The 24,864-nt window shown below is 44.3% G+C and overlaps 1 protein-coding gene across 1 annotated transcript; it reads left to right on the top strand.

Moving 5' to 3' along the window:
* Positions 1 to 2,908: 2,908 nt before the first annotated feature.
* On the top strand, positions 2,909 to 23,911 carry LOC102460254 (alpha-1,3-mannosyl-glycoprotein 4-beta-N-acetylglucosaminyltransferase C-like). The gene is made up of 4 exons (XM_025181842.2): positions 2,909 to 3,100; positions 5,919 to 6,100; positions 11,503 to 11,650; positions 22,554 to 23,911. The coding sequence occupies exons 2-4, from the start codon at positions 5,927 to 5,929 to the stop codon at positions 23,696 to 23,698; spliced, it is 1,467 nt and encodes a 488-aa protein (XP_025037627.1). The 5' UTR covers positions 2,909 to 3,100; positions 5,919 to 5,926; the 3' UTR covers positions 23,699 to 23,911.
* The last annotated feature ends 953 nt before the right edge of the window (positions 23,912 to 24,864 follow it).

The raw sequence follows: 24,864 nt of genomic DNA, 5'->3' as shown, positions 1-24,864 counted from the left end.
CCTCGTGAAATGAGGTTTACCACCATCGAAAGAAAAGCCGCGTTCTTTCGATTTAATTTCGAAAGAACGCGGCTGCAGTCTAGACGCAGGTGAGGTTTTTTCGAAAAAAGGCTACTTTTTTCAAAAAAAACCCTGAGTCTGGACACAGCCCAGGTGGCAAATTAAATTTTTCTTGTTTGACTAATGAATTGTCATCATGGTCAGACTATGGCAAATACTTTGAGAAAAGTGGCAGTGCAAAACAGACCGCCAGACACACTTAAACAAATGAGTGGCAATGACATTAATAGACCCAGATTTCTTGAAAATGCTGACAAATCACTGAGCCATAAAAAACCCACTGTTCCTTTATTGTGTCTTTTTGACAGGAGTGCTTCCACCCAGTGACTAAGGGGTTAACTAATGTCTCCTGTACCTAGCCAGGTATCAGGTGGTCAGCCAATAACAATGTAGGTAGGAATTTCAAAATGGAAGAGAGGGGTTTATCTCTCTGTTCTTTGTTTGAGAGACAAAACAGTTTCTTCCAAGACTTAGGGAGATGGGAGACACTTCTCTCTCCAAGAACGGACTTCTTACAAGCTGTAAGTAGGAAAAAGTTTAGCTAGTCCATCAGGATTTGTTGTTTTCCTTGTTTGGGGATGTGGAAATAATGTCTGAGCTTCTTAAGTGTTTTTTTTCCCTTTTTGTCACTAAGTTTTAGCCCGGCGGGTTTCCCTGAGTATCTATATCTTGCATGGGGTGCTGGCGCGCAAGATCTGAAGTGGCTATTCCACATGCACAGTCGACCACCTCCTCAGTTCCTTCTCTGACCTGGATGTATCTGAGTCCAAAGGAGAGGGGAGGAAGTGTGGGTGTGGGAGCGCCCATGGGGACAACCATCTCGAAGAACTTCAGTCACTGCACCAGGTGAGTAACCTTCTCTTGTTCTTCGAGGAGTGTCCCCAGCGGGGGCACTCCACCTTTAGGTGATTACAAAGCAGTAGTCATGTTAGGAGGTGGGAGCTTCAGAAGGCGAGACTCTGTGACCGAGAGTATTGTTCAGCTGAATTATGTTTCTGAATGTCTTGACGACAGAGGCATGTAGTCTAGACACAGCCAGTGTGAGGAATGGCCCAAACAATCACCTTGCTCATCCTCTTCAAACTTCTCATTTCAGCCTTTCGCAGATTGTTGTGATCATGATGCATGGGCTTCAGTTATGCGAGGGAAGGCTGGCCCACCAAAAAAATCTTAAAGCCAGCTCTATTTGGTAATATATTCAGTCCTGTCTGATGCTAGGGCTGAGCGGGCTACTGTACATTCAGGTGCACGTTAAACAAGGCACTGAAGCATGTGCTTAACTCCATTGATTCTCACATCTTACTTCATTTTGCTAGATCGGTGCCTCATAGCTAAATTGCTCCTAGCCCTTGTGCAAATGGGCAGAGGGTAGGCAAGCATGAACATAACCCCAGTTTGTAATCATAGCACGTTGTGGTTACACTGTGTGCCTTGGACAAACCACAGCCTATTGCAAATGGTCTTATTTCTAAAATGGAAATAACACTTGCCTATTTCACAGGGGTGTTGGAAGGATTAATTAGTTAATGATTGCACAGCTCACTGGAAATGTAAAGCTCTACTTGATTGCAAAGCTTTTGTAATCAGGATTTTTGGTTAACAGGTGTGAAAGCATTGTGTTTATTTGAGCGACCGAAAGCTAGTGGACACAGAAGTCATAATGTATTGGCACAGCGAGCTGCTTGCAAACTAGGAATACTAGTGCAGCCTTGGAGTCACTGGGCTATCACTGCACCTTCTATTTATTGAGAGAGCTGTCATATAAAGAAATGCTTCCAAAAGCCAGCTATTGGGTTAGTCAAGCATGATGTTCATGTCCCTCCCCTTTATTGTAGTGCTGTGATGTGCTAATCAGTGGTACAGGCGTTCTTGGCATCTTGTTTTTTGTTTGGTTTGCATTGGTCCTCACCACCTATGTTCTCCTTTCCTTTTAAGGATTGAACAAATATGCAGACTCAGCCCAGACCACTGAGATCTTCCTGGTTAAACACTGAACCATTAATATCTTGTCTCTGTTCTCCTTTCTGGTGTGAAAATATCCCCCAAACCAGAAATGCTGGAGACTGGAATCCTTTTTCCACAAGCAATCTCTAAGGGAACATCTATACTACATGGCTATTTCAGGATACCGGAGGTATCCCAAAATAGCTACTCCACGTCTATACAAGCTGTCTGTTATTTCAAAATAACGGGTGTGCTATTTCACAATTCTGGTAAACCTTGTTGCACAAGGGTTAAGGGATGGCTCGAAATAGCACATTATTTCAAAATTTGGCATTGTGTAGATGCGCCAAATTTCAAAATAAGCTATTTTGAAATAGATTCAAAATAAGATACGCAATTTACATAGCACAAAATATGTATCCTATTTTGAGTTTAGGGTGCAGCATAGATGTACCCTTAATGAAAGTGTAAGGCTCCTCATCTTCTAGAGAAGCAGGTAGCAGCCTAGAAGTTGTTAGCACCATATTGTTAATCCAACTAGCAGGCTTCCCCCTACTCCTGGGTTCTTTCAGGTCAACTGACATTTTTTCTGTATCCTGTGTCTGCTACAGAAGGAGAAGGTAGGAGAGAGTACAGCTCTGACAGCTCTGATTGGAAAAGGAGGGTGCATTGAGAAGACTGGGTCTTTAAGCAGGCTGGATATCTTTCAGAGGGAGGAGAAATCTTTTCCCAGGAAAACGTGAAATGTCTGTCAGCAGCTGGGACTCAGGAGCAAGTCGTGGAAAGAAACTGAGAGAGCAGGTGAGAGGCAGAGAGGCAATGGTGTGAGAAGCACCTAACAGGAGACTAGCAGAGTGTGTGTCAGGGAACCACATCCAGGCTCAGAGGTGGAGGTTCCATGGCAGTTGGAGGCAGCTAGGCAGGAGGAGAGACATGTTGTCAGTTGGGAGTCTCCATGCCACAGTGCCTTGAAAGGAAGCTGCTTCTGGAAAACGGTCTCTGCATAACCACTGCCCTGTGCTTCCCTAGTCCTGCGACGCTGGGTGCCTGAGTCAGCTCTAGAGCATCCTGCTGGAGCCGGAACCTGGACAGCCCAGTAAGCACCTGCTGATACAGTTTTCTCACATGGGCCTGCAAACCTAGAGATGGGACCAGGGTAAAGGGAGCTGAGGGAATGACTGAAGCTGCTGTCACCATATCTCTCTCAGAGTGAGTGGCTCTTTGCCACAACACTGCCTTGGAGATGGTGCAGGGGGCCATTATTCCTCAGGAGACTCAATGCCTGTCTGAGCAGCTCCCAGTGTGTGGGGAGGGAGTGCACAGACTGCTATAAGTCCCCATCCAGTGCTCTTGCAGCTGGCTTGGGAGCAGTAGCCCCAAGGGCTGCTAATAAAGCCCAGGGATTGCACTAATGGCTGGTGGCTGTTCAGGTGGGAAAGCCAGCCTCTGCCATGATGGCTTTTCTAAAAAAAGAATTAACTTGACAGCTAGCCAAGTGGTAGTCTGGGCATTGCTGTCCTTAGGGACAAAGTGACACAGGAGCCCCAGTGCCAATCCAGTGTGTTAGGAGGAGGCTGATAAAACACTAGAGCAACATATTGTCAGCTGCAGAGGATCCTATTTGTTGTGACCTTGATCCAGATTTAAATGTGGCCATCTGTATCTTGCCCCTGGTAGTTCACATTCAGGTAACTATGTGCCCCCACTATATGTCTGACCTGTCCCTGTATAGTAAAAGCAGGACATTACATTACTAGCCATTAACAAGGGGTGAGGGGAGGGAGGGAGGGTTTCAGAGGGGTTTTAGGTAGTGCTGGTTGAGAAACATTGAAAATTTCTGTGTGTGGGGGGGAGGAGGGAAGGATAAAAATGTTAATTTTCCTTAGAAAAGTTTGCTTTTACAGTAAAAAATCAAAAAACAGAAATATATTGATCAGGACATGGCATTATGGTGCCTCAAGGAATATTGGGTGCTTCACACTTTGATTCTCCTCTATAGGTTGGGCTACCTGTGGTTGGATGACATTTCCCATGGTGTGCCAAAGCCTTGCCTCATTCTGTAGGGAATTGATAGCATAGCAAGAGTTTCTGGCTGTGGTGTATAATGGGAGATATGATTTGGCTGAAGAGCCCAGCCAATAGAAAAGAATGGAGACATGAGGATCTTCCAAATTTGACTTCAAAACCCATTAGGTCTCGTAGCAGAGCATTTCTCATTAACTATTTCAATTTTGGATGGTTGTTTTTGTGATGAAAAAACTGGAGGTAATCTGGATTTTTCTACAATAAGTAGACACTTTACATCTAAAATATTGTTTTGTTAACCTCCTAATTTTCTATTGAAAGCCAGTTTTGACAGAAAATTTTTAATCACAATAATTTCTTATTGACTGTTCCAGTATTGCTGATATCAAGAACTGAAAAATCATGTTCCAGATCAGGGCTACTGAAGTAGAGAAAAAAGATTGGCTTTAAGAGCTCATATAGAAAGATTCAGGAGTGTTCTGAGATAATGTTTCTGTTAAATGCAAGGAGTTATCTCTGTCTATCTGTAGTATCACCTTCTTATTTGTCCCTGGAATCTATTGGCGCACAGAGTCAATACAGGCCCGTACGCAGGAATTTCTATGGAGGGGTGCTTTTTTGTAAACATGGACTGCAAGGGTGTGAATGTACTCCTATGGCCTCCCAAGTAAGTGGGGAAATCAGCCCCAGCCTTCCCCTGACCTGCCAGAGTATGGGGAAGGGAAGCTTGGGTAGTATGCTGCTCCTACCTTCCTCTGGTCAGCTGGAGTATGCTCACGTGGGTGACCATGTGGGGGTGCTTTCACACTCTTTGCACACACCCCCTGCATACAGGCCTGCAATAGTATTCTTGTGGCAGTAGTTCTCAGTCAGGGGTACATGTGCCCATAGGGGTATGTAGAAGTCTTCTGGGAGGTACATAAATTTACCCAGATATTTGCCTAGTTTTTACACCAGGCTACATAAAAAAACACTAGTGAAGTCAGTTCAAATGAAAATTTCATGTAGAGAATGACTTGTGTATACTGCTCTGAAATGGAAGTACAATATTTGTATTACAACTGATTTATTTTATAATTATACAGTAAAAATGAGAAAATAAGCAATTTTTCAATAATAGTGTGCTATGATACTTCTGTATTCTTATGTCTGATTTTGTAGTTTTTAAGTAAGGTGAAACCTGGGGGAATGCAAGACAAATCAGAATCCTGAAAAGGCTACAGTAGTCTGGAAAAATTGAGAGCCTCTGTTACAAAGGATCTTCCACAGAACTCCAGTGGGAGAAACAATGATACAAATCTACAGCTTTTATCCTTTCATGCCCTGCTCAGAGTGAACTGATGGATCTAAGTTCCTCTCAGTTCAGAATCAGAGAGGAGTATCCACATCTACATGTAAATACACAAATTCAGCCCTGGTGAATTCAGTGGAGTTGCAACTGCTAACACCAGATGTAAATATGACCCATTGATATCAATGGAATTGCACTTGCATATGTCAGAGCAGAACTGGAACCTTAACTTACTGTCAACACCTAACTGTGTTAAAGGTAATGACTGCATACAAAGCAAGAAATAGGGATTTCATATGTTTCTGCTTTCAGGCTGGAGCAGCCCCACTGCCCATGGCATGGTGGGACCCCAGCTGTCTGGAGCAGCCCTGCCACTGACAGAGGGTTGGGCTGGAGACCCTTGATAACCAATTGAAATGGTATCATTTTAACAATTAACACTTTAAGGGGCATTTACATCCCTAACAGATTTTTTCCAGTATGAGCAAATATGTGTTGTGTACTGAAATATATAGGCACACACTAAATAGCATTATGTAGGCCACCATGTTCTAGATTTTGGTTTCTTACCTACTTGATGCATTGTCTGTATTTAAAGGAGGAAAAATGACAGTGAAAACCTGCAACATACAAAAAGCACTAGCCTGGTATTGGAGAACCCTTCCAAGGATTTTTTTTCTCCTTCTACTTTTCATAATATTGTTTACCATTATTTGGAAAAAGAACAAAGAAGAATGTAACTGCTTTAAAATGGGAAAGCCTGGATTAACACCATTTAATGTAGGTAACAAAATGGATGATTCACAAATTGTTTTCAAATAAGGTTATTTATTAATGGTGGACTATATACAATGATTTGATAAAATCTCCCAAATTTGGAGTTTCTGAATAGCTATTTCACAAAAAATATTGCATATACATTGATTTAATGAAAAATTATGAATCTTTTACAGGATACTACATTGAAAGTTTTTCAGTGATGCAAACATTGTTTTTCAGCATTTAAAATATGCAGATCTTTAATGGCAATATTGACTTGCAATACTTTTCTGAAAAAAAACCCCAACCCTTTCCACTAGAGGAAAGACAGCTTTGGCATTGTTTACCAGATAGATTATGACCAGTGGAATTTGTGACAAGAGAACTCAAGGTTGATTTTTGTCACCATTATTGCTTGAATACAAAAATTAAGAAAAAGAATACATCTGAGATTTGTTTAGGCTGAACAGGTCTGCAGAACCATGGTTCATATATTTTGGATCCTCAGCTCCTCCAGTCCTGATGCTTTTCAGTGTCTTGGGAGCTGATCTGTGCATGAGAGTGTCTCTGTGTGTCTATGGAGGACTGGGAAATAGGTTACTTACCAATAATGAGAATTAATTAGCTAATGTTTTCAAAGCACTTTGAAGATGAAAAGCACTATGAGTGCTAAATTCTATTAAGTAATTGAGTTATTTGACTGCTAGTTAAAGGGATAATAGCAATCCTTTCCCCTCCCCCTGATTGTGTTTGACTATTAGCTTTATTTGGTTTTTGTTTGTGCAGTGGTCACTACCATCAGACACCTCCAGTGCCCATTCAAATCTGTCACAGAATCAGAGGTGGTAGAGTCATGGGTATGTTAAAGAGGGAATTGCATACAGGTCCATATACAGTACCAAATACGAAACTAAGTCGAAACTGTGCCCAATGATCACGTTTGTACACACTGTAAAACAGACTCCTGCGGCTTCTTACCCAGATAGCATGGGAACTTGCCCACATCCAGTTATTTATACTGGGTTTTGTCAGCTCAGCCTTAGGCCCAGGCTGCTCCTCACAACTTGCAAGGGACCCTGGCCATTTGAAAGCCTTCTTGAGTCTTTCTGATTTACCCTGGATTTTGCTGCACTTTCTGATTTTGCTGCACTCTCTATAGGACTGAGATGAAAAGTTTCAATCTGGAAGTTCCTTCTGTGGCTCCAGAAGATCCTCTAGCAGTCTCCTGCTCCTTTCTCCCACCAAACTGCAGTTTCCTCCCTCCAAGACCCCCTCCCAACTTTATATGACTGACAGTTCCAGGGGAGTGAGGATAGCCCTGTCCCAAGACCTCTCTGGCACCCTCTGCACTAGTGTGCATTCTATATCGCATATTCCCTTAGACCAAGATGAAAATAGTTCACTGTGTTACGGGTGGCAAAGTGACACTATTCAGTGAGAAAACTTTCAGAGCTGTAGTGGATGCCAATGAGCACAAACTATCAAACATGGTATTGGTCTTCAAATGCAGAAATACGAGTGAACTTGTCAGCTCTTAGCTACAAGTTGGACCTCTCTGGTCTGGCACCTTCAGGACCTGACTGGTCCCAGATGACGGATTTTGCTGGATCCTGGGAGGTCATTTTTGGACCCCTTCCAGGGGCTCCCCTGGCCTGCCAGCCTTGCAGGGGTCCTTGCTGCTGGCCCTCCAACAGGACTCTCTGGTCCCGCAACATATGTATTGGACCAGGGATGTTGTCGGATCAGAGAATCCCAATTAAGAGAGTTTCAACCTGTAGTAAGTATCAGAGGGCTAGCCGTGTTAGTTTGGATCTGCAGAAGCAACAAGGAGTCCTGTAGCACCTTATAGACTAACAGATGGATTGGAGCCAGGTGTGGCCCAAGGCCGGTTGTAGTAGCTGGCACCCCAGGTGGAAGGTGTGATTGGCGCCCCCGCCTGCACGACCGTCAATGGCCGTAATGTAATCAAGGGGAGCCTGGGTGCCCCATGATGTCATCATTGGGTGCCTGGGCCAGCGGCGCCCTAGGTGACCGCCTAGTCTGCCTAGGCTCACGGGCCACCCCTGATTGGAGCATAAGCTTTTGTGGGCAAAGACCCACTTTGTCAAATGCATGACATGACATGCAACTGACGAAGTGGGTCTTTGCCCACAAAAGCTTATGCTCCAATACATCTGTTACTCTATAAGGTGCTACAGGACTCCTTGTCGAACCTGTAGTAAGTTCAATGTCAAACGCTAGTGAAATAGCAGAACTTATATAAAAAACTAAAAGTCACCAAACACCTAGAGAAAACTGGAAAAATAAGCAATAAACAATGTGAGGTTAAAAAAACTAATCTTGTCAGACAAACCCACGTTTATTTCAACAGAATTGTAAAATAAGTGGATGAATGGAATGAGATAGAGATAATCCATTTGGATTTTATTAAAGCATTAGACACAGCTGCTCTTGTAATCTTATTCCTTATTAATTCAAGTTGGTTGGATATAAACACTATCACATGGGCTGGAAAGTCACTGAAGTTCTGTAAACACAGGCTAATGATAGGCAGTAATGTATTGGAATGGGGTGAGTGTTTAATATAGTGCTACTGGAACAGGTCATGCCCTGTCTTATTTAGCCGCTCTGTTAGTAATTTGAAAGAGGGAATAAACAGCAAACATTAAATTCCTACATATACAAAATTCAGCAGTGTTGCTAAGGGCGAGAAATAATGCAAAGAATCATAGAATCATAGAGCTGGAAGAGACCTCAGGAGGGCATCAAGTCCAGCCACCTGCTCTAGGCAGGACCAATCCCAACTAAATCAATCCAGCCAGGGCTTTGTCAAGCCGAGATTTAAAAACCTCTAGGGATGGAGATTCCACCACCTCCCTAGGGAACCCATTCCAGTGCTTCACCACCCTCCTAGTGAAATAGTTTTTCCTAATATCCAACCTAGACCTCCCCCACTGTAACTTGAGACCATTGTTCCTTGTTCTGCCAGCCTCTCTCCATCCTCTTTGGAACCTCCCTTCAGGAAGTTGAAGGCTGCTATCAAATACCCCCTCACTCTTCTCTTCTGCAGACTAAACAGACCCAAATCCCTCAGTCTCTCCTCATAGGTCATGTGCTCCATCCCCCTAATCATTTTGGTCACCCTCTGCTGGACCGTCTCCAATGTGTCCACGTCCTTTCCATAGTGGGTGGCCCAGAACTTGACACAATACTCCAGATGTGCCCTCACCAGAACCGAATGTTAAAGGGGTTGGTAAAAAGAAATAATATATTATTGTTGACAAACTTGCTTTTTACCAGTATCTGCGTAAATCCCTTGTATTAGCCTGTATCCACAAGAGGAAATAATATAAATAGAGGTGAACTATCTATAAATCTTTATTTAGCTATCTGAGTCCAATGGCAAGTTTTATGTACTGCCACATAAACCATCTTGGAGAAGTGAGTTTATGCACTTGTGCTCAATAGAGAGTAATTGAAACAGTAATACAGTGCTATGGACTGCAAATAGAATATTAGACCATAGTGTATATAGCAGCAAAAACTCTGAATATACACGTAGTCTATAAATGTAATCTTCTTTAGTAGTTACAGAAGAGATTTGGGAGACAGGTCACCTGGGCTCTATTCCCAGTTCTGTGACTGCTTCTTATGGGCTATGTCTACACTACCGGGAAAAGTCGGAAAAAGATATGCAAATTGAGAACTGCAATTTGTGTATCTTTTTTCGCTTTTCTTTTTGAACGAGGCTTTTCTGAAATTTGGCCCATCTACACAGGGCCATATTTAAAGAAACCTCTTTTGAAACATCCCTTAATCCTCTCACCAAGAGGAATACAGGGATGCTGAAAGAACACATCCGCTTTCTCAGAAACTGTTCAGAAGTGTTCCTTCAGTGTGGTAGAGCGTTTATCCTGGAAAAGCTCTGCAGTCTAGACATAGCCATGCTCGGTAACATGTCATGTAACTTCTCTGAACCCTCAGTTTACTTATTGGCAAAACAGGTCTGATAATAGCTGCATCATAGAAGAGTTTGTGAAGCTTAAATTAACTAATTTGTTAATTAGCCTGAAATTCTGGGGTGCTTGTTTTTGTTGTCATTCTCTAAATTAAGAATTCTGCTAGGGACTTTGGGAAGTTCCATTTAAGGAAGAAAACTCCCCACTCATTATAGAAAGCATAATGTGTATTATTGCTTTTCTATAAATACCATTGAAGAGGAGGAAGACTCAGAATCTGTGTCTAGACTGGCCAGTTTTTCCGGAAAATCAGCCACTTTTCCGGAAAAACTTGCCAGCTGTCTACACTGGTCGCTTGAATTTCCGCAAAAGCACTGACTTCCTACTGTAAGAAATCAGTGCTTCCTGCGGAAATACTATTCTGCTCCTGTTCAGGCAAAAGTCCCTTTTGCGAAAAGCTTTTGTGCAAAAGGGCCAGTGTAGATAGCTCAGATTTGTTTTCCGCAAAAAAGCCCCGATCGCGAAAATGGCAATCGGGGCTTTTTTGCAGAAAAGCTCATCTAGATTGGCATGGACGCTTTTCTGCAAAAAGTGCTTTTGCGAAAAAGCGTCCGTGCCAATCTAGACGCTCTGTTCCAAAAATGCTTTTCACAGAAAACTTTTCCGTGAAAAGTATTTCCGGAAAATCATGACAATCTAGACGCAGTTTAAGGGTATGTCTAGACTATATGGCTCCGTCTACGGAGCCATGTAGATGAGTTTACTAGACATAGGAAAATGAAGTGGCGATTTAAATAATTGCTGTTTCATTTACATCAAAATGGCCGCCGAGCTGTGCCGATCAGCTGTTTGGCAGCACAGCGGGGTAGTCTGGTTGCACTGCAGTCGACAAGGGAAGCCTTTGTCGACTGTTCTGATATGCCTCATGAAATGCTGCTTAAATCGCCGCTTCATTTTCCTCTGTCTAGTAAACTCATCTACATGGCTCTGTCGACGGAACCATGTAGTCTAGACATGCCCTAAGGGTGCGTCTACACTGCAAAACTATTTCAAAATAACTAGCACAGTCATTTTGAAATAGTGTAAAAGTACTGTCAAGCTGGAGGACTTCTTACTCCTGTAACCCTCATTGTACAAGGATGAAGGGAAGTTGGAGGAAGAGTGTTCTATTTTGAAATAAGTGCTGTGTAGACACTTCCTATTAGCGCTTTTCTGTGCTCTAGTTCTTAGCTCCATGGGTGCACATTACACATTGTTTTCCTATAACACTGTACCTTGTTACAATATAAAAATGCATAAATAGTAATAATAATGTCCTTCATATATTGAAACATTGGCAGCTTGAAAGGTACGAAACAGGAAAATATAGCTTCCATATGTCCAGGAGCAATAATATATATATATTGTATGCTGTGGCTTGTGTCAGTCTCACATGTTAGAAAGTAACAGTGTCTTGTTTTTAAGGCCACAGCTGGAGAGAAGGAGACGGCTGATTTGGAGGCTGCTGTTTGCGAGATGCCACAAAATCAAAATTTTACTGTAAAAGGAACTGTGATAGATCCTTTACCAATTCCATATGACTATATCTTAGGTTCTCGTCCTACTAGAAAAAGTGAGTGTTGACTGAAGCTCGACTCTGGTTGGCCACCTCAGTTCCTTGCTGTTGTACTAACAGTGAATGTATTATTATGCAATTCAGGAATATTATCAAAGTAACTAATGACCTTAAAAGTAAGATCTGAGAGGCAAAATCACTCAGGATTCCCTGAAATATAAAGAGCCACAAAAGAGGGAGGATTCCAGCTCTCCTTGGTTCCAAAGAAACTCTGCCAACCCAAACTCTCTAGCACTATGGCAACATCATAATACTGACACCAATTCAAGGTACTTAACTGCCTGCTTCATTTTATATATGTGAATAATCTCCCTTATTTCAATGAGATTACTCACAGTCTTAAAGTTAGGAAGGATCTTAGGGTATGTCTGCACTAGTCCCCTAGTTCGAACTAGGGAGGCTAATGAGGGCAACCGAAATTGCAAAAAAAGCATGGGATTTAAATATCCCTGTAGAATGAGGTTTAATAGCTAATCCGAGTTAAGGGGTTTACTTCAAACTCCCATTTCACTGCCGCGTGTAGTTATTCCGGGGCTAGTCAGTTTCCAAAATGGCAACTGCCCGGGAACATGCTAATGAAGCATGGGATACTTAAATCCCACTCTTCTTTTGCAATTTCAGTCGCCCTCATTAGCCTCCCTAGTTCGAACTAGGGGGCTAGTGTAGATGTACCCTCAGTATTTTACTGAATCAGGTCAACTATGACATTGAGCCAATGAGACATTGGTTAATTACACATGAGGAAAAATGTGTTCTGGAGCTTTCCCTATAAATCAGAGTAGAAGTTGGCCTATTTTTCCTAATAGCTTTTTAAATTAACCCGTTTATGGATGTCACATACACTATGTTCATTACTTTTCTTTTTTTTTTTAAACCTAAAACTGCTAGTAAAAAATGTGCATATGGATATCTACTACAATACCACTAAATGTAAGAGCACCTTGGAACAATCAAGAATAGAGTACTGGTCTTGCAAGAAGCTCCACATCAAGGCTGCTGGGAGCAGGTGGTTGGAACACTCTCTGGGCTAAGGCTTCTGGGAAGAAATGGGTGTCAGAGCTCATGAACCAGGGGATCAAACTAATGGAAGGCTGGAGCAGTGACCAGTTTTTTTGCTTCTTGGAGGTTGCAACTTTATTTGGACCCTGACCAAGTATGGTCCTGGTGTCCCTGGAGATGTGGGGCAAATTTAAGTGAGTGGCATTGCTCACTGGCATATGGTGTCACAGAACTGCTCAGGTTTGGCACCCTATGCAGTCAGGCCTCTTTTCAACACTCTACCAGATAACAAAGGTGTAAGATGGGGTGGGCTTTCAGGAGGACTCAGGTTTTTCAGGTCCCTTTTTGTGGCTCAGCTCATCCTAGACTTGTTCTGCCTCCTTGTTGTTGTCAGGAGCCATCAGAGCAACAGTGTCCTCTTCAGAGTACTTGAAGCTGGCAACTAAATCCATCTTTTTTCCCGGAGAGGAGAGAACCAGCTTTCCTCCTCACTTAGCTGCCCAGTCCTCCTGTGGCTCAGAGGTAGTTCCTTGTCTGAGATCAAACTTGTGTCCAGAGTCAGCTGAGACTCAGTGCCCTCTTCCCTTAGAGCTGGTAAAGTTCCTGTTGGTTTTTTAAAAGACAGCAAATCATCTCTGCCTCAGATATCCAATGAACTAATGTATTTGCTCTCTTCTGGTTTGTACAGTATCCAGCAGTGCTGCTTTTGGCAGGAGCTTATTGTCCTGGAGTTGGGGAGCTAGCTGGGCATGGCTGAGTTCATTTGTTAAGTCATATTTCATAAATACACCCAAGCATGTTGCCTACTTAGCAAATGTTCCAGAATAAAAAGAGAGAGCATGAGTAATTAGATTTTTAAAAGCATCAAATTGCCATGTATGGGTAAATGAAATTTTCCCTAGCTAGATCTATTAACATTAAACATATTTCACAGTAGTTTATTTTAAAAGTCTTATCTGATCTTTCTCTCATGGCTTGGAATAATGATCTTATCTGTGATTTTGAGAATCGTGGTAGCAGTTCTGATCTCTCAGTGAAAGGTAGATATGTTATTCATGATGTCCAGTAGAATGGGGTGGGTCCCTAAATCCTATGGTGACCTGGGATTCTGAAGGCTACTTATTTTGTCAACAGGAAAAGGAAACAACCAAATTGCATTGCAAACTTACCACGTTATTTGTTCTTGGCTAGCCACAGAACTGAGTTCAAAGTTATATGTGTCTGCACAAACTTTCACTCCCAGGCTGTGTCCAGACTCAGGGTTTTTTTCAAAAAAAGTAGCCTTTTTTCGAAAAAACTTCACCTGCATCTAGACTGCAGCCGCATTCTTTCAAAATTAAATTATTGCTCCTGGACATATGGAAGCTATATTTTCCTGTTTCGTACCTTTCAAGCTGCCAATGTTTTTCGAAAGATCGCGTCTAGACTGCAGGCGGATCTTTCGAAAGAGCAATCCGCTTTTTCGAAAGAGAGCACCCAGCGAGTCTGGATGCTCTCTTTCGAGGAAGCCCTATTTACATTGAAGAACGCCTTCTTTCAAAAGAGGAACTTTCGAAAGAAGGCGTTCTTCCTCGTGAAACGAGGTTTACCGCCATCGAAAGAACGCGGCTTGAGTCTGGACGCAGGGGAAGTTTTTTCGGGAAAAGGCTACTTTTCCCGAAAAAACCCCTGAGTCTGGACACAGCCTGAGGGACAGCAAAACCTTTTCCTTTGCCTGATGTGGTTGTGGACACCTCAGCTCTCTAGCCATGGAGCAGGACTTGCCTCCCAGTAGTCAACAGCTCTTATATGTCTTAGTGTACCTCCTGCTGAAGTTTCTGTGGGCAGCCTTCCAGGCCCTTCAGGAACAGGACTTCCAGCTTGTTGTGGGGCAATTCCTTTCCACTCTCCACTCATGGCTCATGCAGCTCAACCCCACCCACCCTCCCCTGCACACTGTGTACCGCTGCTTCTGGAGACTGGACACCAGCTCTGACTGCTGGGACCAGATCTTCCTGGAGCAGTAGGATGACCAGCAGTGACTCCAGAATTTCCACATGTGGAAGGACATCTTCCTGGAGCTGTGTGAGTGGCTCACTCCTGTCTTCCGGCAATGGAACACCCATTGGAGACCCACCATCCCCCTCCAGAAGTGGATTGTCATTGCCATCTGGAAGCTTGCTGTGCCAGACAGCTATAGATCCATCAGGAACCAGTTGGGCATGGGGAGATCAACCATTGGGCGCACGGTTATGCCGGTATGGTGCTCTCATTCTATTGCCCCAGGAGGTTGGTGAACAGAACTGCTGGAATGGGGTTCCTAAGGAAGGAGATGGTGGTGATAGAAGCCTCCTCCCCAGAAGTTTTTTCAGTCCCGCCTTCACAAAGCCCTGATGGGGGATGGGGCAAGTCGAGATTGCTCTTGGTGTGGGGGGGGGGGGGGGGAGGAGGGAGAGGGATGGGACCTCCTGAGGGCCTGGCAACCTTGTGATTCTACAGGTGGTGAGGGTCATCAACACCACCCTGCTTGCAGAGTCATCAGCCTGGGTGATGTGGACCCCATCATCACCAGCTTTGTGGCTATGGGCTTCCCCAACTGTGGAAGGGGGGCTATTGATGGTACCCATATCCTCATCTGGGCCCCTGATCATGAGGCATCCGAATATATTAACCGCAAGAGGTCATTTTTAATGGTCCTGCGGGGCCTCATTGACCACTGTGGCTAAGTTCACCAACATCTACATCAGAAGGTGCACAACACACATGTCTTCTGAAACTCCAGCCCATTCCAAAAGATGCCCACCATCACGTTTTCCCCCGACCGCGCTACCAGTGTTGGAGACGTGGATGTGCCAGTCTGTATTGTAGGGGAAGCAGCCTACCCCCTGTCTTATGAAGGCCTACACTGGACATCTTGACCCCACCAAGGAACACTTTAATGCTAGGCTCAGCAGGGCCTACATTGTGGTGGAGGGAGCCCTCAGGAATCTCAAGGGGAGGTTCTGTTGCCTCCTCACCTGGCTGGACCTTGGTGAGCAGGACATCCCCTAGGTGGTGGCAGCATGTTGTGTCCTTCACAATATTTGTGAAAACAAGGGGGAAATGTTCCTGTCAGAGTGGGGGGGCGGGCAGAGACTGACTGAATCAGGAGGGCCTTTGCAAAGCTGCTAGACAGTAGGCCCATCAGGGGCCTGTGCACATCCAGAAGCGCTGAGGGAATTTCACACAAGGACCCTAGTGACACTCTCTCCTGGGCCTCCCCACAAGGGTCCTGTGCATTGCCCCTCTCCACCTTTTATCCCCCACCCCTCTCTTCCTCTGCTCTCCCTTTCCTCTCTCCACCCCCAACCTCTCCTCCCGTGCACAGACAATAAACCACACTTTTTGTTAGGAAACAATAGACTCTGTTTTTATTATTGGGGTAAATGTAACTGTGGAGGGACTGGGGTAAGAACCCATATGAAGAGGGAGGAGGGAAGTGGAAGGGGGAGGAGGGGGAGAAGAGAGGCTTAGGGCTCAGGCTGGGAGTGGTGCCTGCATTGGGTGTGGTGCCACTGCCTCATGTGTGGGGCTCTCGGTGGCCATGGGGGAGGTTAGGTGGAGAAGCTGGAGGGGTGAGAGCTGGCATGGGAGCCGGCGTGGGAGCGGCCACCAGGTAGTTGATGACCATGTGGAAGGCTGAACAGATGGATTGGCCCTGTCTCAGCAGCTCTTGCCAGATGTCATGTCCGCCTCTTGGCCCATGGAGTGCTGCAGGGCTCACAGGGCAGCGATATGCTCCCTCTGGAGGTCCGTGTGGGCTCTCCAGTATTGGTGGATCACATGGGGTGAAGAGGATGGCATGAGAGGTGGCAACTGCTCCCCTTTCACAGCTGCTCCAGTTGTGGAGAATAAAAAAAAGGGAAGTAATCCCAGGAGACACTGTGCATGAAGCCAGGCCTCATCTCTGAGCTGAGACCGAAAGCCCTCAGGTCAGATGAAGGCAATGTGCTTCGACCATGGTCACCTGAGGCCTAGACAGGCCTTTCCAACAGGGACACAGATATCCGAGGGGGGAGCCTCACTACCACCACATCCCAGGGACAAGCAGGCATGGGAAGGTGCTGCCCAGGCCAGGAGGGGTGGCACAGGGTGGCTGGGCTTCCCTCCATGCCGTGTACATGCCGGGTCCAGCTGTGTTAGTGTCCCTCAGAGAGAAGACTTGTATCCCTGGCTGCTGGAGAAGGTGGGAGAGTGTTGGGGGGAAATGACTGCTTCTTGGAGCAGCTGGTTCTGGAATCCACAGGGGAAAAGACAGTTCTTGATTTAGTCCTAAGTGGAGCACAGGATCTGTTTCAAGAGGTAAATATAACTGGACCGCTTGGAAATAGTGACCATAATGTTAATAACATGTAACATCCCGGTGGTGGGGAAAACAGCCCAGCAGCCCAACATTATGGCATTTATTTTCAGAAAGGGGAACTACACAAAAATGAGGAAGTTAGTTAAATAGAAATTAAAAGGTACAGTAACAAAAGTAAAATCTGTGCAAACTTTTCAAAGACACCATAATAGAGGTCCAACTTAAAAGTATACCCCAAATTAAAAAACACAAGAAGAGAGCCAAAAAAGTGCCACCGTGGTTTAACAACCAGGTAAAAGAAGCAGTGATAGATAAAAAGATATTTTTTAAACAGTGGAAGTCAAATCCTAGTGAGGAAAATAGAAAGGATCATAAATGGTCAAATTGTAAAAAATGTAAAAATCATATATATAGTAGCCCAATGTCTGTGACTCTGTAATGCTGTAGCATTATAGTCTTGTCTCTGGGGGGCACTGTTGCCTCCCGCCGTGGTGTTCGTCTGAGTTCTGTGCCACTCAGCCGGGCCACTGCAGGGGAGCAAGCGGTGCAAGCGGCCATTTGGGGTCCCTGTGCTGCATGGGGAGAGTTGAGCCCAAACAGCCGCTTGTGCTGTTTGCCCCCCACAGGGAGCGCGGAGCCCAAACAGCCATTTGGGCTCCGCAGTCCCCCAAGTGAGAGGTAGAAGAGGGAGAAGAGAAAGAGAGATGGAGAGAGAGGCAGGAGGCGGAGGAGAGCTGGGGGGGGGGGGGCGAGGCAGGAGGAGGAGGAGAGAGAGAGACGGACATGGAGGAGAGACCCGAAAATCCCATTTTATGACTGGCTATTGGCTAGTATAAAAAGAAAAGCCAAAAAGGAGTTTGAAGAACAGCTAACCAAAAATTCAGAAAGTAATAGTAAAATGTTTTTTAAGTACATCAGAAGCAGGAAGGCGGCTAAACAACCAGTGGGGCCCTTGGACAATTGAAATTCTAAAGGAGCCTTCAAAAATGATAAAGTCATAGCAGAGAAAGTAAATGAATTCTTTGCTTCAGTCTTCACAGCTGAGGATACTGGGGAGATTCCCAAACCTGAGGCATTCTTTTTAGGTGACAAATCTGAGGAATTGTCCCAGATTGAGGTGTCATTAGAAGAGGTTTTGGAACAAATTGATAAACTTAACAGTAACAAGTCACCGGGACCAGATGGCATTCACCCAAGAGTTCTGAAAGAACTCAAATTGTGGAACTATTAACTGTGGTTTGTCAACTATCCTTTAAATCAGCTTCTGTACCTAATGCTTCAAGGATAGCTAATGTGATGCCAATATTTAAAAAGGGCTCTAGAGGTGATCTTGGCAATTATCATCAGTACTGGGCAAATTAGTTGAAACTATAGAACTGAATAAAATTGTCAGACACGTGGATAAATATAATTTGTTGGGGGACAGTCAACAAGGTTTCTGTAAAGGGAAATCATGCCTTACTAATCTGCTAGAGTTCTTTGAGGAGGACAACAAAGATGTGGACAAGGAGGATCCAGTGGATGTAGTATACTTAGATTTCCAGAAATCCTTTGACAAGGTCCCTCACCAAAGGCTTTTAAGTAAAGTAAGTTGTCATGGGAGAAGAGGGAAGGTCCTTTTGTGGCTTGATAACTAGTTAAAAGACAGGAAAGAAAAGGTAGGAATAAATGGTATGTTTCCGAGTGGAGAGAAGTAACTAGTGGGGTCCCCGAAGGATCTGTCCTGGGACCCATCCTATTCAACTTATTTATAAACGACCTAAAGAAAGCGGTAAACAGTGAGGTGGCAAAATTTGCAGATGATACCAAACTGCTCAAGATAGTTAAGACCAAAGCAGACTGTGAAGAACTTCAGAAAGATCTCACCAAACTAAGTGATTGGGCAACAAAATGGCAAATGAAATTTAATGTTGATAAATGTAAAGTAACGCACATTGCAAAACATAATCCCAACTATACATACAATATGATGGGGACTAATTTGGCTACAACTACTCAAGAGAGAGATCTTGGAGTCGTGGATAGTTCTCTGAAAGCATCCACTCAGTGTGCAGTGGCAGTCACAAAAGCAAATAGAATGTCAGCAATCATTAAAAAAGGGATAGAGAATAAGACAGAAGATATCTTATTGCCTCTATATAAAACCATGGTACTCCCACATCTTGAATACTACATACAGATGTGGATGCCTCTTCTCAAAAAAGATATATTGGCATTAGAAAAGATTCAGAAAAGGGAAAGAAAAATACTTAGGGTTTGGAACGGGTCCCATATAAAGAGAGATTAAAAAGACTTGGACTTTTCAGCTTAGAAAAGAGGAGACTAAGGGGGGATATGATGAGGTCTATAAAATCATGACTGGTATGGAAAGAGTGAATAAGGAAAAGTTATTTATTTATTCCCACAATATAAGAACTAGGGATCACCAAATGAAATTAATAGGAAGCGGGTTTAAAACAAAGAAAAGGAAGTTTTTCTTCACTCAGCACATGGTCAGCCTGTGGAACTCCTTGCGAGAAGATGTGGTGAAGACTAGAACTTTAAGGGTATGTCTACAATACCACCCTAGTTCGAACTAGGGTGGTAATGTAAGCATACCGCACTTGCAAATGAAGCCCGGGATTTGAATTTCCCGGGCTTCATTTGCATAAGCCGGCCGGCGCCATTTTTAAATGCCGGCTTGTTCGAACCCCGTGCTGCGTGGCTACACGCGGCACAGGCTAGATAGTTCGAACTAGCAAGCCATTCCGAACTACCTGTACGCCTTGTGGAATGAGGTGTACAGATAGTTCGGAATGGCTTGCTAGTTCGAACTATCTAGCCTGTGCCGCGTGTAGCCGTGCGGCACGGGGTTCGAACAAGCCAGCATTTAAAAATGGCACCGGCCGGCTTATGCAAATGAAGCCCGGGAAATTCAAATCCCGGGCTTCATTTGCAAGTGCGGTATGCCTACATTACCCTCCAAGTTCGAACTAGGGTGGTAGTGTAGACATACCCTAACAGAGTTCAAAAAAGAGCTAAATAGATTCATGGAGGTTAAGTCCATCAATGGCTATTAGCCAGGATGGGTAGGAATGGTGTCCCTCTGTTTCTCTGGAAGTGGGAGACAGGGGAGGGATCACTTGGAGATTACCTGTTGTGTTCCCTCCCTCTGGGGCATCTCTTATTGGCCACTGTCGGCAGACAGGATACTGCTCTGGATAGACCTTTGGTCTGACCCAGTATGGCCATTCTTATATTCTTGTGTGTGTGTGTGTGTGGGGGGGGGGGGGGGGGGCAGATGCTCCTCTGCCTTGTTGTGCTGTCCCGGGAAGCAGATGCTGCCCCAGGAGTGTGGGCATGCCTATGTGCAGCACTTGTGAGTGTCTGCATGTCCCTAGCCTACTTTTAGTGGTGGCTTGTGGAGGGAGGGTGTCCCAGTGTCCCACCCTGGTGTCGGGAGTAAGGCAGGCCTGTCCAGACACCCTGTCAGCCAGAGCACAAGGGTCCTCTGTTGCAGCCTTCTCAGGGGGTGTGCCTCAGACTGTCACTCCACTCTGTGTGGGTCTGCCTTAGTTTGTTTACTTTCATGCACCCCTGGTCCTGGATGAACATGTGGTCCTTGGTGGCCAGGCTCTCATCCACGTGGCCATAGACATCCACATTCCTGCATTTGGTGTGGAAATCCTGGAGGTTTGCCTCCTTGTCCCGGACCTCACAGAGGTCCAGGATCTCCACACCAGACCAGGAAGGCACATACCTCTTCCATCCCTGTGTACAAGCTGCTGTGCAATCCCTAGACTGAGAAGGCTGAGCAAGGAGTGTGTGGCTGCCCCTCATCACTGGCAGCCTCCACTTGTGTATATAGGGCAAATGATGACACTCACCTAAGGGTGTGTCTAGACTACAGGGGTTTTTTTTCAAAAAAAGTGGCCTTTTTTCAAAAAAAGCTTCCTCTGTGTCTAGACTGCTGCCGCGTTCTTTTGAAAGTAAATCGAAAAAAACACGGCAGTTTTTTCGACCACAGAAAACCTCATTTTATGGGAATAATGCCTTTTTTCAAAAGTGCTCTTTTGAAAAAAGGCATTGAACACAGTGCTTTTTCGAAAGAGAGCACCCAGGCTACCTGACTGCTCTCTTTCGAAAAAGTGGCTCTCTTTTTTGAAAATACTGGTTGCTGTCTAGACAATCTCTTTTGAAAGAAGCTTTTTGTAGTCTAGACGTAGCCTGAGGGGCCTTCCCCAACTTTGGATGCTGTCCGGGAGACATCCTGGGAGGGGGTACTGGCTCCAGGGTAAGAATGATCTTCTGGCTGGCAGGCATCAAGCTGGTGCTGGCCTCGTCCGGATCCTCTTCCTCCTCTTCACTGGTTCTGCCCTCACAGGAGAGCTATGACAGGCACCTCCAGCCCTGAGTCCACAATGAGGGGTGGAAGGGAGCTGTGTGTAGTAAGGGCAGGCCTGCAGTGCCATCCCAGAGTGGGAGCTGCACTCCCTGGCCTTGGCATAGGCCTGCCTTAGTTCTTTTACTTTCATGTGCACCTGCTCCTGGATGCACATGTGGCCCTTGGTGGCCAGGCTCTCAGCTACATGGCCATAAACTTCCATATTCCTGTATCTGGTGCAGAGATCCTGGAGGTTTGCCTCCTTGTCCCAGACCTCAGTGAGGTCCAGAATTTCTGCACGAGACTAGGAAGGCACATAACTCTTCCATCCCTGGGCAGGGTCCTGGGAGCTGGCTGCTGGCTCCCTTGCAGTAATGGAAGACTCAGTGGGAGCAACGGGGTCACTCATGGTAGCATAAAGCACTGGTCTGGCACCTGCTGCGTGGCTCAGGGTAGTCAGGATTTCCCCTGAAGGCTGCAGCTTTAAAGGCTGAAGGGGAAGGGAATCTATAGAGTTCTGATGAGTGTGGCCAGTGGCCAGCAGAGAACCTGTGGGATTTCTTGGAGGCCTCTTATTTTGTAATAACTCCATCTGCCGCGTCTACACATGTCCTATTCCAAAATAGCTATTTCGGTCATGAGGGTTACAAAATCTGGAATAAGACTCCCATTATTTCAAAATAAAGGGCTTGCTGTGTAGATGCTCGCAAAGTTATTTTGGAATAATGTCCATTATTCCAGAATAACACTGTTGGGTAGACATGATCCCAGATCTCAGATTAGGGTCCTACGCTGAAATGAATCAGTGTAAGAGAGAAATGACTGTGATACAATGTACTTTCTTCCTGATTCTCAGATGTCTGTATTTCTCTTTACAGAAAGAAACTTTTGCATAATCACTAGAGTCTTAGCACAATGCTCAGCTCACGGATTATATATTATGCAGTTATACAAATAATTAATAAATGGAGTTGTTCTCATATTTATAGACTTTTTAAGAAAAGGGTGTAGGAGTAATTTCCATAGTGCACAGGACCCCAAATTCTTTATTTTGACTGCTTGTTTTATTGAGCAATTGGAACTCCTACAGGAATACACAGAACCAAACCAGTGAAACTATAATTTCATAAGATCCTGCCTCTAGTTCACCAAAGTAGGAACAGTTCATAGAAGGGAAAAAAGAGATAAAAAAATAATTTATTTTTTACCTTTTGTAGGGTACTTATCAATTGGGATTTCCTCCATTCACCGGAAGAATAAAAACTATCTATTGCAGACAATTGAATCCATATTTAGTCAATCCAGCCCAGAGGAGATAAAAGCAATAGTCTTAGTGGTCTATCTAGCAAACAATGATTCTACTCTAAACAAGCAAACAGCCAAGGAGATAAAAGATCAATTTAGTTCACATACTGATGAAGGAAACCTTCTTGTTGTATGCAGCTCTTTAGCCAGTTACCCTTCTTTACAAAGTCTGCAAAGGAACTTCTGGGATAAAGATGAAAGGATCCAGCACAGGTCAAAACAGAATGTGGACTATGCTTTTTTAGTTAACTTTTGTGCCAGCCTCTCTCATTATTATTTGATGTTGGAAGATGATGTGGTTTGTGCCAGTGGTTTCCTTTCCATAATACAACAATTTATACATGAACGGAGGGAGCCCTGGACCACAGTCTCCTTTTCAACGCTGGGCTATATAGGGAAACTCTATCACAATGAAGATCTTCCCAAACTGGCACGATTCCTGTTGCTGTTTTATGATGTGATGCCCTGTGACTGGCTCTTAGAACTTTTTTACCAATCCAAAGCACAGAAAGAAATCATTACCTTCAGACCTTCTCTTTTTCAGCACATTGGCAGAATTTCATCTTTTCACACTATGGAAAATGCACTCAAGGATCCAGAGTTCCAAGAAGATTTTGGGGATTTTGGAGACTTCCCTGCTGCCTCCTGTTACACAGACATACCAGTGTTTGATAACTATATGCCTGAAAAAGTCTGTCCACCTGGCAAAGGTGTTTTTTGGGGAAGGAATGTATTATCAGGGAGCACCTTTACCATTGTTTTTGAAACACCTATCATTCTCCAGAAGATTCATATTTATACAGGGTCAGCTGAATACAAACAGGACATTCTATATTCAGGTTACCTGGAACTGGGCAAAGTGAAAATAAAGGAAAATGATAGTGCAACATGCAGGATTTTCAGAAGAGCAGGAGATTTTTGCAATGGAAAATTTGAACTGGACAACTTTGATCAAGTTATGGAGGAGCAGATTCACTGCCTTCGAATACAGGTAACAGTCACACAAAAGGAATGGCTAATAATAAGGAAAATAAATATTTGGGTAAAAAAGGATTAATGGATTAAAACTCAGTACCACTTTGTTTAAAAATAGAAAGGAAATCCATATTATACATCACCTTGTAAAAATCCCTGGATTTACTATTTATTCTGTAACAAAAGCAACTTTGCAATTGTTTAATGAAAAAGAAAGCCAGATTTGAGAGGCATTTCTAGCTCAAATAAGGAAAATAAACTTGTACACAATACATTAAACTTGTTTCTGCCCTAATGTAGTTGTGTCTACAAAAGCTCATTAGTAACAGAACTTGTATGCCTGTTGACTGGTATGCATGGCAGAAAAGGGAAGCAGCCTAAAGGAATGACTCCCTACTTGCTTCTGTCATCCGGGTTTGTCTTAGCCCCTTAGGAAAAACAAAACCAACTAAAATGTGGGTGCTAACAAAGAGACCATTTATTTAACAGTTCAAACAAAGTAAAGAATGTAATTAAAACCAAGACCCCCACAACTAAAGGTAAGTGACACAAAGGTGGTGCACGACTGCGACTTGGGTGAATTCCCTTCCACCAGGATGGGACCCAGGTAAGGAAATGGAGGATTATGAAATCACTGCCATATCCTGCAGCTTGTGGATCCTCATGGCAGTGGGACCACTCCGGATTCTGTCTCCAGATGGTATCTCAGGTGAGAGTGATCAGGTTGTGTCAGCTCTGCTCCAACAATAATCGGCCCACTCCCCTCCCTGCACAGCCGTGGGTGTGTCCTTAGTGATGACGGGTGGCAGCTGGTAGCACACACCTTGTGTACAGGTAAGTTCACCCTCCCACAACCAAAACCTGTCTGCACAGTGCTGGCGTACCCCTCTATCTAGCTCCAGACTCTGCCATTCAGAAGCACAGTCCCTTGGAACTGAAGAGGCAGCCCTTAAATAAGCTACTGTTCCTGGGCAGAACCTCAGTCACGCGTCTGTCTAACTTTCCTGCCAAAACATCAAAAGAATGGGAAAGTGTTAAGGGCAGGAAAATGCCCTCAGGGGAGGAAGAAGGATGGCCAAGATGGACTCCATGTGGTTCTTTGGACATTTCCAAAATGGCATACACATGTTATTGATTACCAAAACTTTTCCCCTTCATGCACTGTTTAAATAGGATTTATCACATTTATGGTGGTCATGAACACTTAGACTATGTCTATTTCTTCTTCTTAAACCCTTGTACTCCTAG

This window comes from Pelodiscus sinensis, chromosome 4 (assembly GCF_049634645.1).
Source record: "Pelodiscus sinensis isolate JC-2024 chromosome 4, ASM4963464v1, whole genome shotgun sequence".
NCBI classification, from domain to species: Eukaryota; Metazoa; Chordata; order Testudines; family Trionychidae; genus Pelodiscus; species Pelodiscus sinensis.
Note: the sequence above shows the minus strand (reverse complement) of the source record. Positions and strands in the feature narration are given on the sequence as shown.